Consider the following 13,501-nt stretch of genomic DNA (forward strand, 5'->3'; position numbering starts at 1 on the left):
ATGATTCACAGACCCGTACCCCCAAAACAAGAAATACATTATATGTTAATAAAAGTAATTAATTAACTAAAAATTTAAAAAGAGAGTTTCATTATCTCCAAAGTATTACCACAGAAAATACTTATTAACAAAGTAAAGCATGGCACACACCAAGTGATCAAAGTTAACCTAGTCAAGGACAAACAGACCTCACATCCCACCCAACAGACTGTACCGAGAACACTGTGATATTCCTGCCTAAATACATCGGGCAAAACCAAGCTGAGGGACATTCTGTAAAACAACTACATCTTCAAAAAGGTCAAGGGCACCAATTTCAAAGGCCAAGGAGCTGTCCTAACGTGAGGTGTATTAGAGGAACAAGGCAACTGAGTGAAAACTGGATTAGACAGAGCCTTTTGCTCTGAAGAGACATCTGGCAGGGCTGCCCTGGATCAGGCTGTGAGCCTGGGTCCTGGGATGGAGCCCCCCACCGGACTCCCTGCTCAGTGGGGCGTCAGCTTCTCCCTCTCCTCTCTCCGTCTGCCTCCCCTTCTCAGCCTCTCTCCCTCTCAAATAAATAAATAAAATCTTGGGAAAAAAAAAAAAGCGACATCTGGCAAATCCTGAATGGGGTTTTTGGTTGAAGGATATATGGGAAATTTGTTTGCTGTCAGTTTCAGAGTGTCCCACATAATGTTTAAAGCACTAAGTACATATAAGCTAATCAAAATTTTTCTACTTTTGCCTTATCTCATGGGTGTTGAAGTCTTGCTGCCTTTTTTTTTTTTTTTAAGATTTTATTTATTCATTCCACACAGAGAGATCACAAGCAGGCAGAGAGGCAGGCAGAGAGAGAGGAGGAAGCAGGCTCCCCGCTGAGCAGAGAGCCCGATGTGGGGCTCGATCCCAGGACCCTGAGATCATGACCTGAGCCGAAGGCAGAGGCTTAACCCACTGAGCCACCCAGGCACCCCAAACCTGGGCCTTTTAATTTGGACAGTATTTGTTACTGACCATGTGTCTCTGCTCTAGACTGGGGTGGGAGGAGGAATCCTGCCACTCCAGCACTAACACAGTGCCTGGCACATAGTAAGCATTCTTGACACATGTGCTAATTCAACAATGAATCCTAAACTTCTGGTGGATGTTTTCCCCCCAATATTAGAACTTAGCCACATGGAGGCTATCAGATAATAGCTCGCTGGCTAAAATGTCTAAGTCAGAAAGTGTAATCGATAATTTGATCCCAAGGAACTGTCTGGGTCACTCAGTCGATAAGCATCTGCCTTTGGCTCAAGTCATGAGGGTCATGGGATCCAGCCCCATATTGGGCTCCCTGCTCACCGGGAAACCTGCTTCTCCCTCTTCCACTCCCCCTGCTTCTGCTCCCTTTCTCTTTTCTTTTAGAAATAAAATTAGAAATCCCTAAGATGAACCACTGCTCAAGATGGATTTTTAAGTCAAGGTTTTTTAAGTTTTGATGACTGGCTCTGCTTACGTTTTAAGATGTTTAATTCTTCATTTCTACCTGCTGCAATAAAGCTGGTAATCATGTCAGTAAAACCCAAGCACTCTCAAGAAGAAACAAAATACATTTGGAAGGTTAAGATTTGAAATGACCTGTAACGGTTATATTTATGCCTAAAACTTTACACCCTTCACCACCACATTTTAAAAAACATGTTGAGATACCTAACAAAAATAGCTACATTTTCTTTCTTTTTTTTTTTTTTTAAAGACAAGTGAAAGGAAGAATTACAAAATAAAATGAAGCCAGGGAAGAGAATCTGCCCAGCTGATGATCCCAAGTTCAGTCCTGAACCCCACAAGTAGCCAAAGCAATGTCCTTGAAAAACAACCAAAAAAGCACCTTATCAACTTTTCTTGGTACTAGAGTTTAAGAGAAAATGTTTGCAAATGCACAGACTATCCTTTTAAATTGACAGTCCAGATCTGGCTCTACCAATATACTAAGAATGTATCCTTTTGACCTTATTAGAAATTTAAAAATTATTTAGGAAAAAAAATTACTTAGGACTGGGAAAGGTAGATCAGTGTTCTTTTTCTAACTCTGCATGAATGGGAAGAGGAAATGAAAATCAAGTAACTATGACCTACAAAGTCCCATCTTTATTTTTGCTCAATGCACTGTTCACAGGCAACAATGCAAAGCTATCATGAAAACCAAGTTTGGAATCAGACCGAAGTTCTGAATTCAAGTTCTAGCTCCAGTACTAGATATGACTGACCCTGGGATTCTTGAACCCCAAACCTACTACTCTGGAAAATGACAACAGTATGTGTACTTACCTCACAAAGTTATCAGACTGTAAGTTAAGTACCTGCTGGTGTTTCACGCAAGCATTCAGTAAATTAACCATTTAAAAATTTAGATTTCAGGGTGCCTGGGTGAAGCCTCTGCCTTCGGCTCAGGTCATGATCCCAGGCTCCTGGGATCGAGCCCCACATCGGGCTCTCTGCTCCACGGAGAGCCTGTTTCCTCCTCTCTCTCTCTGCCTGCCTCTCTGCCTACTTGTATCTCTGTCAAATAAATAAATAAAATCTTTAAAAGAAAAAAAAAGAATTTAAATTTCACTCAAATAGTTACTTTCCAAACACATATGTACCTATTTATTTGCATATAAACTCTCCAAATCTAACTCTGATAAAATGAAGATTTCCCAACTAGTTGCCTTAATTACCACTAAATAAAATAACCTATTATCTGACGGGCAGGAAAACTAATGAGAAAAGTGTCAAAATAAACCACTGTTTTTTTCCCCATTTATTTTCCCCAACGTTATTGGGGAATACTGTCTCTCTCAAATAAATAAATAAATCATAAAAAAATAAATACACCATGCATGTATTTAGATCAAATGTGGTCCTCAAAAATTGTTTTAGATTTAATTTTAAAGTCACCTTACCCCAAATATCTAAAACAAAGAACCTAGAGTAAACTTACACACTCAACTGAAGAGTCTTTATCCTAAAGCTCTCAACAACATGATCTGCCCAGACCAGTATCCTTCAAGAAATAGGTTGTGTCCTGAGGCTTCGCAGAACACGCCCAGACGGCCCTCAACATGCTGGTGAGTAAGGACTGCTCCAAAAGCATAAGGGACTCCTTTTCCCCAAAGCTTAAACCCAGCCGATGAACAGTGAACAGCTCAGCCACTCATTCTGCAGGTGTAAGAAAACTGTTCCGGGGCACTTGGGGGGCTTAGTCGGTTGAGCATATGCCTTGGACTCAGGTCATGATCTCAGGGCTGGGAGGGAGCCCTAAGTCAGGCTCCCTGTCCCCCTGCCCCTCCCCCTGCTTGCTCATGTTCAGGCTCGCTCTCTCTCAAATAAATACATCTCTAAAAAAATTCTTAAAAAAACTATTTTAAAAAGTGAGTTCTTAAAGACCATTGTTAAAAAAAAAAAAGTTCTTCCAACAGATAAGGCTATAAATAAAGGAAAAACTATGAAATAAGGAGACTCAAAAAGTGAGTATCTAGTCAAGGGACTACCCCACTATTTCACAACATACCCCAGAAAAAAGTATGCTAAAACCTTTGCAGAAGCAATCAACATGATAATAATTTTTTAAAGTAGGCTCCATACCCAGTGTGGAGCCCAAAGTAGAGCGTGCACTCAGGAGCCTGAGGTTCAAGACTTGAGCGGAGATCTAGAGATGGACACCTGACCGACTGAGCCACGCAGGCCCCAGAAAAATAAATTTTAACTTACTATAACAAATACTAAGCTACAGACTACATATGCAAATGGAATTCAAACTCAACAGCTATCCTCAAAGGGGTAGGACCCACAGGATCAACAATCTCCACACGCTCTGCCTAACCAGGGCTCCCTTTAACCAAACACCTAAACTGGATCGAACTCTTCACTCCTCTCTGCTTCTACAATTACACTGTAATATAATCAATACAGCAGTTTCAAAAAATTATTTCTTTGGCCACACTATAAAAAAACTTCAAGAATCCAAAAGCCACTTTAAGGATTTAAAAAGGAAGGACAGGGCACTTGGATGGCTCAGTGGGTTAAGCCGCTGCCATTGGCTCAGGTCATGACCTCAGGGTCCTGGGATCGAGTCCCACATCGGGCTCTCTGCTCAGCAAGGAACCTGCTTCTCTCTCTCTCTCTCTCTCTCTCTCTCTCTCTGCCTGCCTCTCTGCCTACTTGTGATCTCTGTCTGTCAAATAAATAAATAAAATCTTAAAAAAATAAATAAATAAAAATAAAAGTAAAGAATAAAAAGGAAGTACAGAGGCTCCTGGGTGGCTCCATCAGTTAAGCATCTGCCTTTGGCTCAGGTCATAATCCCAGGGTTCTGGGATCGAGCCCCGCATCGGGCTCCCTGCTCAGCTCCCTCTCCCTCTGCCCCTCTCCCCGACTCTCTCGTTCACGCTCTACCAAATAAATAAATAAAATCTTAAAAAAGTAAATTAAAAAGGAAGGACATTCTGACACATCCTGTAACACGGATGAACCTTGGAGACATTATGCTAAGCAAAGCAAACCAGTCAGGGAAGGACCAATTCTATACTTGTGCAGTCCCTGAAATCATCAAATCACAGGCAGAAAGTATAACAGTGGGTGCAAGGGGCTGGGGTAAGGGGAAACCTAGACTGTGTTTAACAGGCAGTTTCAGGTTAGGAAGATGAAAAAAGTCCCAGGGATGCCTGCGTGGCGCAGACTCTTGGTTTTGGCTCAGGCCATGATCTCTGAACTATGCACTTAGAAATGGTTAAAATGGGCACCTGGTCCCCTCAGTCAGTAGCGCACACAACTCCTGATCTCATGGTCATGAGTTTGAGCCCCATGTTGGGCATGGAACCTACTTAAAAAAAAAAAAATGGTTAAAATCATTACTTATATATGGGACGCCTGGGTGGCTCAGTTGGTTGGACGACTGCCTTCGGCTCAGGTCATGATCCCAGAGTCCTGGGATCGAGTCCCGCATCAGGCTCCCAACTCCACGGGGAGTCTGCTTCTCCCTCTGAACTTCCCCTCGATCATGCTCTCTCTGTCTCTCTCTCAAATAAATAAATAAAATCTTTAAAAAAAAAATCATTACTTATATGACTCTGTAGTATCTTCATTGCAAGTATTATGTAGCTATCATAATAATTAACAATACGCTAAATATAAACTATAAGTGAAAAATGGTCCAGTTCTGTGGTATGTATATTTTGTAACTTTTTTTTTTTTTAATCACTATGAGGAACCACTTGAAAGAAAGAAGTGTTCATGGTGGAGATAGCAGACACAAATTTATTCTTTACAAAGGGGACAAGCGCTATTTACATGGGTTTTCTATACTTTGGGGACTTTTGTTCAGATCTATCCAAATTCTTCTGCTCCAAAAAAAACCATTAAAAAGAAAAACAATGATCCAGCAATTCCACTCCTGAGTATATACACAAAAGATCAGAGAACAGGCTCCAGAACACACTGGTGAACCAATATCCACAGCAGCCCAAAGGCAGAAGCAATCTAAGTGTCCACCAACGGATGAAAGCACCAATAAAACGCTGGACACTGTGTGGTGGTGCAACACCCCTCAGCGGTAGAGAGCTGAGTGGAGTTCAGACAAGGGCCACAACACAGTGAGCCTGGAAACAATGCGCTACGTGAAATAAACCAGACACAAAATAACCAACATGGCACGATTCCACTTTAAAACAGAGAGGCAAGGGGCCCCTGGCTGCCTCAGTCAATACAACTTGTTACTTTTGGGGCACCTGGGTGGCTCAGCGGGTTGAGCCTCTGCCTTCTGCTCAGATCATGATGTCAGGGTCCTGGAATCGAGTCCAGCATCAGGCTCTCTGCTCGGCGGGGAGCCTGCTTCCCCCCCCCCACCCTGCCTGCCTCTTGCCTACTTGGGCAGAAAAAAGAAGGAACGTGTTACTCTTAACTCAGGGTTGTGAGTTCAAGCCCATGTTAGACACACAGCCTACTTAAAACTAAATGAATAGGGGCGCCTGGGTGGCTCAGTGGGTTGGGCCTCTGCCTTCGGCTCAGGTCATAATCCCCGGGTCCTAGGATGAAGCCCCACATCCGGCTCTCTGCGCAGCGGGGAGCCTGCTTTCCCCTCTCTGCCTGGCTCTCTGCCTACTTGTGATCTCTGTCTGTCAAATAAATAAAAAGATCTTAAAAAAATAAAATAAATGAATAAATCAAGTAAGTAAGTAATAAAGAATAAAATAGGCAAATTCATAGAGACAGAAAGTGTATGAGAGGTTACCAGAGGCTGGGGGAGAAGAGAAATGGTGGTGAGTTATTGCTTAATGGGTACAGAGTGTCTATTTGGGGTGGGAAAAAACAAAAAGAGTTTAGAAACAGTGGTGATGAACTGTACAACATTCTGAATGTAATTAATGTCACTGAGCAAAAAAATGCTTAAAAAAATAAAGAAAAGCTTAAATATACTTCAAGTGGCACAAAGGAAGAGAAGGAACAGGAGGAAGAAGTGAAGCGAACGGGTTTCCCGGTAACTGTTCAGCCAGTTTTCAAACTCAGTCCAGAACGAGGCTCAATCTCTATTTGCTCACTTATAAAGTGGGTATAACACACGCTGTCATCCTTCTCTGTCACATGACCGATGACATACTGTAACTGAAGTGTTTGCTGCCGGGCCACAAGTAAGATAGCTCCGCCTTCCTTTCCTTCTTTAACTACCCTGGAAAATGACGACTACTTTCAACTCCTTTACTACGTTCTAACTCAAATACGCAACATCACCAGTAGGGAAAGAGGTCGCTACCTCTAAAACTGGTGAGGGCTGAAGACAAAGTAGGCGCAGAGAATTTATGCACTAAGTAAACAGGTCCAGAAGGCTATTTTTCGATGATAAATTCACTATTCACAAGGTAGACATGTTTCATCTCCATGACACAAATTTATAAGTTCTCAGCTCGTCTGAAGCAGATACCCCAAATAAAACCAAACTCTTCACTACTCTGTAGAATTATACTATAAAATAACCACATACACGAACTTTTAGGGGAAAAAAGAAACACGTTATTTCCTTTAGCCCTTCTACAAATACAAAACAATTCAACAGTTACAAGGAAAAGAATCCCAAGAAGTCCCTGCCTTTCCAGAGCTTATATTCTTCAGTGTGGGGAGATGAACCCTGTAGTCAGGATTACTGGGACAATGTTTATTTCCTTAGAAAATTCAGTTTCTCAGAAGTATTCAACACCGTGCTTTTATGGCTAATTTTACTGAATACTTTCTGTCGGCCACATACCATCCCAAGCACTGTCTTTCACTCAATCCTCACAACAACCTGTAAGAGAAACAGGGTTCTCTCATCACCATCCCTGTTTTTTTAAACAGGGAAAATGAGGCACAAAACAGTGTAGAGAATTGCTCAAGGTTAACGACCAGGAAGTGCACCAGGCAGGATCGGAACCCATGTCTAGGTCACAGTCTTCTCCCACGATCATAAACACATTTTGCCTCTTAAGTTACATTTTAAATAAACTCATTCTTTAAAAATCCTCTATAGTTTTTGGTTTTTGGTTTTTTTTTTTTTTGAAGATTTTATTTATTAGAGAGAGAGCAGGACCTCTCTCTCCTGAGAGAGAGAGGGAGAAGCAGAGAGAAACCTTCCGCAGACTCCATCCTGAGCCCCACGCGGGGCTCGATCTCATAACCCTGAGCCCTGAGATCACTACCTGAGCAGAAACCAAGAGTCAGACCCTCAATGAACTGAGCCACCCGGCGCCTCAAAAGCCCTCTACGGTTTTCAGTCAAGCTACAACCAAGGAACAACGAGTCAATTCTCCCATCAACTAAAAATCCCTGGCTCTTTCGAACTTTCTCTTGTGTTGCCACTCCGCCAAAGTGAAAAGAGCAGAAGAGTTAAGTGCCAGAAAGAAAACACAAACAAGCCAGGGTAGAAAGACGAGGACTGCAGAAACAAAGAGAAAGAAAACCAACACAGGAAAACTGCCGTGGCGAGAGTTCCAGCAAAGCACAGACCAGAGAGGAGAATGGTAAAGGACAAAAAAAAAAAAAAGGAAGATGAATGTCAAGACGCTACCGTCAGGACTTGCGATGATTTTACCCACATCACTGTCCCACTGTACTTACAGCCTTTAAATACTAATTCTCAATTTTATTCCCTAGACAAGTCACCTCAGGCTACGCTCTGGCCAACCGAGTATTGTGCAGGCTGCGATGTTGCCACTTAGATGGCCTTGAAGGGCGCCTGGGTGGCTCCGTGGGTTAAGCCTCTGCCTTCAGCTCAGGTCATGATCTCAGGGTCCTGGGATCGAGCCCCGCATCGGGCTCTCTGCTCAGCGGGGAGCCTGCTTCCCCCTCTCTCTCTGCCTACTTGTGATCTCTCTGTTAAATAAATAAGTAAAATCTCAAAATAATAATAATAATAAACTGCCTTGGGGAGCGCCTGGGTGGCTCAGCCATTAAGCATCTGCCTTCAGCTCAGGTCAGGATTCCAGGGTCCTGGGGATTGAGCCCCATATCGGGGTCCCTGCTTCTCCTTCTCCAGCTCCCCCTGCTTGGGTTCCCCCTCTCGCTGTCATAATAAAATCTTAAAAAAAAGGGGCGCCTGGGTGGCTCAGTGGGTTAAGCCGCGGCCTTCGGCTCAGGTCATGATCTCAGTGTCCTGGGATCGAGCCCCGCATCGGGCTCTCTGCTCAGCAGGGAGCCGGCTTCCCTCTCTCTCTCTGCCTGTTTCTGTGCCTACTTGTGATCTCTCTCTGTCAAATAAATAAATAAAATCTTTAAAAAAAAAAAATCTTAAAAAAACCACCTTGATTACAAGAAATCTCAACTTCACAATTATAACCAACCAACTGATTTCATTTCCAACTTTCTTTCAGTTAGTAACAATGAATAAGCTTCACCCAATGAATGTATACAACTTTTGAAAAAAATGATCCAATGATCATCAGTAGATTGCTACTGATAAAACTTCTGGGAATTACTCTTGAGGTAAATTGCCTCTAATGTATTTCTAAAACAGTATTTCTAGCAGAAATACTGTCCTCAGAGTATTCTCAACTCTTCAGAAAATTTTTTTCGCTTAGACATACATAAAAATCACTTGATCGGCATCTGTTTAAGCCATCGGTCAAAACAATTTCATGTGAATTATACCACAACAGTTACCAAGAGAACTGCAATATTTAAAAATGCATGTTTTCAATGAAGAAACCACGGCAAAACCGAGTCAGGTAGAACGCAATGCAGAAGCTAGCCAACACTAATAAACGGAAAAGGTTAAGTGTTTAGTAATTTCTCAGTGTCTTATTTACGGCTCCTTTAATAACAACCTGGAGAAAGGGTGCTTATCCTCCAGGCTTTGGGTTGGAACACACAAGCCATCTATGCGTCGTCAAAAATGACAGAACATTCCTCCTACCTAACTTGAGTCACTTTCTCCAGAAAGAAATCCATTACAATGAACTCAAAACTTTCTCAAGACTTGTGCCCTAAGAAAAAGAACCTCAGAACCTACAAATTTAATGACCATCTTTGTAGTCATTCTTAAAAGTAAACCAAATGGGGGTGCCTGGCTGCTCAGTCAGTGTGCAGAGCGCCACTCCTGATCTCAGGGCCCAGGGTTCAAGCCCCCGTAGGGCATACAACCTACATTAAAATAAATAAGTAAATAAACCAAACCACTGGAAGTGCCTGGGGCTTGTGAAGAGGAGTGGGTGGGGAGACTCAGGGCTGCAGGAGATAAGCGCCTCCCAAATCTCAGTATCAAGATCAGGCCCTATCAGGCCTTTCAGATTTCCCGATTACACTCAGGGTGTGAAGGGATGCTCCCGCCACCTCTGGGAGGAGGTAGTAAGCGCCGGTGCTGTAAATACATTACAAAATGATTCAGAGTAGGAAAAAAGCCAAGATTATTTAGGTTTCTAATTTTGTCCTGTACTTTTAAATCCATGCCTCCTTTTAAAACCTGAGATGAAAATCTAGAGTAGGGGCGCCCGGGTGGCTCAGTGGGTTAAGCCTCTAACTTCAGCTCAGGTCATGATCCCAGGGTCCTGGGATCGAGCCCCGCATCGGGCTCTCTGCTCAGTGAGGAGCGTGCTCCCCCACCCCCCAGCCTATTTGTGATCTCTGTCAAATAAATAAATATCTTTAAAAAAAAAAAAGAAAGAAAAAATCTCTTAGAGTAAATTTCCTACACTCATAACTGAATTTTGCACCGTAGGGAACAGCTCTCAAAGCGCCACCAGTGCAGTGAACCAGGCAACACCGCCTGTGAACTAGTTAGAAATGCAAATGACAGGGTGCCACCCCAGACCTGCAGAATCCCAACGTCTCGGGTGGGGCTCCGCACTTGTGTTTTAACAAGCCCTCCAGGGGTTGCTGGTGCTCAAGGGCTTAGGGGTTGAGAGTCAGACCCGCTAGGATCAAATCCTGGGGTAAGGCTGACTTGCTGAATAATCAGGAGTAAATTACTCAGCTTCTCTAGACTTGTTCCTCATCGACACAAGGGAATCACGGGGTTGTTTTGAAGATTAAATAAGAAAATAAACGTTAAGCGCTCAGGAGGGATGCCGGGCACCTGTTGCTGCTGTTACTCCCCTATGCAAGGCCCTGTGACCGTCTGTACACTGAGAGGAGAGACAAAGGTAGAAAAGGCTTAATCCCTACCCTCCTACCCACTGACCACCTAGGCAGACACGAGTGCACAGGCGCAGAACCAAACACTCACAGGGGAACTGAAGATACCCTCCTAGAAGGGGCACACAAGCTGACCGGGACTCCTCACGAAGAAACCAATTCTGACCCAACAACGCAAGGGACAGCTTTCAGTAACTGCCTGCGAGCAAGAACAGAGTCCCAAAGTCTGCAGAAAAAGTCCTTCCCGACGAAAGGTGTGAGCCAAAGTCCAAAGGCGGCAAAAGGGGATTCCGCGCCAGGCGGTACCACTCTGGAGCTGAAGAATGGACAAAACGGGGGCGCCTGGGTGGCTTAGGTCGTGATCTCAGGGTCCTGGGATCAAGTCTGACATCAGTCTCTCCACCGCTGAGCAGGGAACCTGCTTCCCCCCTCTCCCTCTGCCTGCCTCTCTGCCCACTTGTGATCTCTCTGTGTCAAGTAAATAAGCAAAATATTAAAAAAAAAAAAAAAAAAGATTTGGGGGCGCCTTGGTGGCTCAATGGGTTGAGCCTCTGCCTTCGGCTCAGATCATGGTCTCAGGGTCCTGGGATCGAGCCCTGCTCCGGGCTCTCTGCCCAGCGCAGAGCCTGCTTCTCCCCTTTCTCTCTCTGCCTGCCTATGATCTCTATGTCAAATAAATAAAATCTTAAAAAAAAAAAAAAAGGAAAAGAACGGACAAAACAAATATGCAGACGCAGTAGCACATAAAATGTCATTCCCCGTCCTAGGCCTCAGCCCCGCGGGAAGGCTCGGCCTCCGCAGGGTTCCCCGAGGCACCCTCGTTTGCAAACCAACTTCCCCTGCGGATCCCCGAGCGCCCCAACGCGGCTCTTCCGCCCTCGGGCCGGTCCAGCCATTGTCTGCGGCGCGGCCGAAGGCGGCGCAGGGAGGCGTCCGCTCGGAGCCCCGCATCCGCGGCGGCGGGCGACGGCTGCGGCCGCACGGGACCCCGGAGCGTCCCGAGCCGCACGACAAAGACCACACAGCTCGCTTCCCTGAAGGGCGCCACTTGCACGAAGGAGGGGACAGGTTCGTCCCACCCGCATGCGGCCGCGGGGCCGGCGCGGTCCGCGCGGCTTCTGGCCAGGGCCCGAAGGCCGAGGCTTTCCTTCCGGTCATTGTGTCCATTTCCCCCCGAAGCACAGGCCCCGCGGGGACGGCGCGCCGGCCGGGCCCGGGACAAAGCCCCACTCCGGGCTCCACCTGGGCGCGGGCAGGGGCGGGGAGGAGCGGGCGCGGGGAGGAGCGGGCGCGGGGAGGGGCGGCGCGGCCCGTTTGCCCGCCTGCCCGCCTGCCCGCCGGCCGCAGTATCCAGGCAGCGCCGCGGCGCCGCCCCGGCCGCCCGCCGGCCAATCGCGCGCGTCTGCCGCCCGGGCGCACGAGCCCCGGAGACACCAGGCCGAGCGCGACCCCACGGCTCGGGCCTGGCACCGCGCGCGCCCCCGCACCGCCCGAGCCGGCCAATCAGCGGCCGGGCATGCGCAGCCCGCAGGCTCGCTCGCGCGCGGGCCTCACGCGTGCGCCCCCCCCGCGCGGCGCCGGCGCGCGCGCCCCTCCCCCCCGCGCACCCAGGCGCGCGCGTGCAACCGCCGTCCCCCGCGACCGCGGCGGCTCCTGCCCCACCCCCCACGCCGGCGGCCCGGGGGGTGCGGGGGGCAGCGGGGGGCAGCGGGGGGAGGGGGCTCCCGGCCACCCCACCGCGGCCGCCGCCGACCCCCCACCCCCGTCGGGGGCAGGCCCCGGAGGGGGCGCGTCTCGAATAAAGGCCCCGCTCGTGATGGCCCCCGGGGCGGGGGCCGGGGGCTGAGGCGACAGGGACTCACCCGAGTGCAGCCGCCTCCAGGCAGCGCCGGGGCCGGGGGAGCCGAAGGGAAGCGAGTGTGGGCCGCGCGCGAGCTGCGGCCGCGGCGGGGCAGCTTCGGCGGAGGCGAGCGGGCGAGCGGGCAGGAGGTGAGAGGGCGAGGGGCCCGGGCGTCTCGGCCGAGCTCCTGTCACCGCCGCATGGCCGCCCCGGCAGGGCCTCGCTCAGCGCCGAGATCCGCTCACAGGGGACCGGGGGAGAGGCCGGGGTAACCGCGGCAGGCGGGCGGCCTCAGCCGGAGAGCGCGTGCGGGGAAGCGGGGGGGCGATCGGTGGCCCCTTTTCTCTGCTCTCCGAGCTTCTCTCTCACCCTCCTCCTCCTCCTCCTCCTTTTTTTTTTTTTTTTTTTGTTCCTCGAAGGCGCGCTGCGCCTGCGCACCCGCAGCGCCGCCCAGCGGGAGTTGTAGTTCCGGGTCCGTCCCCACCAACGTGGCGGCGGGGGCGGCGGACTACGACTCCCAGGAAGCCTCGCGCGGGCGAGCCCCGAACCCGGGGACGCGGCGAGCGCGGCGCCCGGCCCTCTCCGGCAAGGACTGTCAATGGAGGCGCGGGTGGTGGGAGCGAGAACATGGCTGCACCTGGGGCCTGCGCGGCCGCCGGGTGGGGGAGGGGAGCCGGGGCGCGGGGCGCCTCTCTAGGCCGGGGCAGGCGGCCCTCGCTTGCTCAGCGCGGCGCTGCTGCCGGCCTCAGCCACCGTCCAGGGCTCGCACTCACTGTTGCACCCGAGATTCCCCGCCGATGGCGAGGCCGGAACGCGGCGAGGGCCGGGGCGTCCCCAGGCCGGCCGGCCCCTCTCGGTGCTCCGCCAAGGGACCTCCTCCGCCCCGCACCCCCCTCGGGGACACAAAGAACTCCTCTGTTAGTTTTGAAAGCTTTTGCCCCCCAAAGCGGCCGGAGGAGACCGTTGCCCCAACTTGGGACGGGGCGACGGGAGGGGACGCGCCTGCCTTTCTTGACCCGCAGCCCCCCGCCCCGCCCCCGCCCCAGGCTCTCCTCCCGC

General features: G+C 48.9%; 2 protein-coding genes across 11 annotated transcripts in view; one reads left to right on the top strand and one right to left on the bottom strand.

Annotated features, from left to right (window-relative positions):
- Positions 1 to 12,851, bottom strand: part of GTF2I (general transcription factor IIi) — a 105,822-nt gene extending 92,971 nt beyond the window's left edge. For 9 of the 10 annotated variants that reach the window (XM_045074941.1, XM_045074938.1, XM_045074937.1 and 6 more), the window contains exon 1: positions 12,465 to 12,850. The gene's annotated coding sequence lies outside the window, so the exon portion shown is untranslated. Of the gene's footprint in view, positions 1 to 12,464 lie in introns of all 10 variants that reach the window. The other variant, XR_006605223.1, reaches the window with a different exon arrangement.
- Positions 11,351 to 12,448, top strand: LOC123390674 (translation initiation factor IF-2-like). Its single transcript, XM_045074864.1, has one exon. It carries the CDS (start codon positions 11,351 to 11,353, stop codon positions 12,446 to 12,448), a length of 1,098 nt encoding a protein of 365 aa, XP_044930799.1.
- Positions 12,852 to 13,501: the final 650 nt, after the last annotated feature.

This window comes from Mustela putorius, unplaced genomic scaffold (genome assembly GCF_011764305.1).
Source record: "Mustela putorius furo isolate JIRA1106 unplaced genomic scaffold, ASM1176430v1.1 tig00000139_pilon_pilon_pilon, whole genome shotgun sequence".
Classification (NCBI taxonomy): Eukaryota; Metazoa; Chordata; class Mammalia; order Carnivora; family Mustelidae; genus Mustela; species Mustela putorius.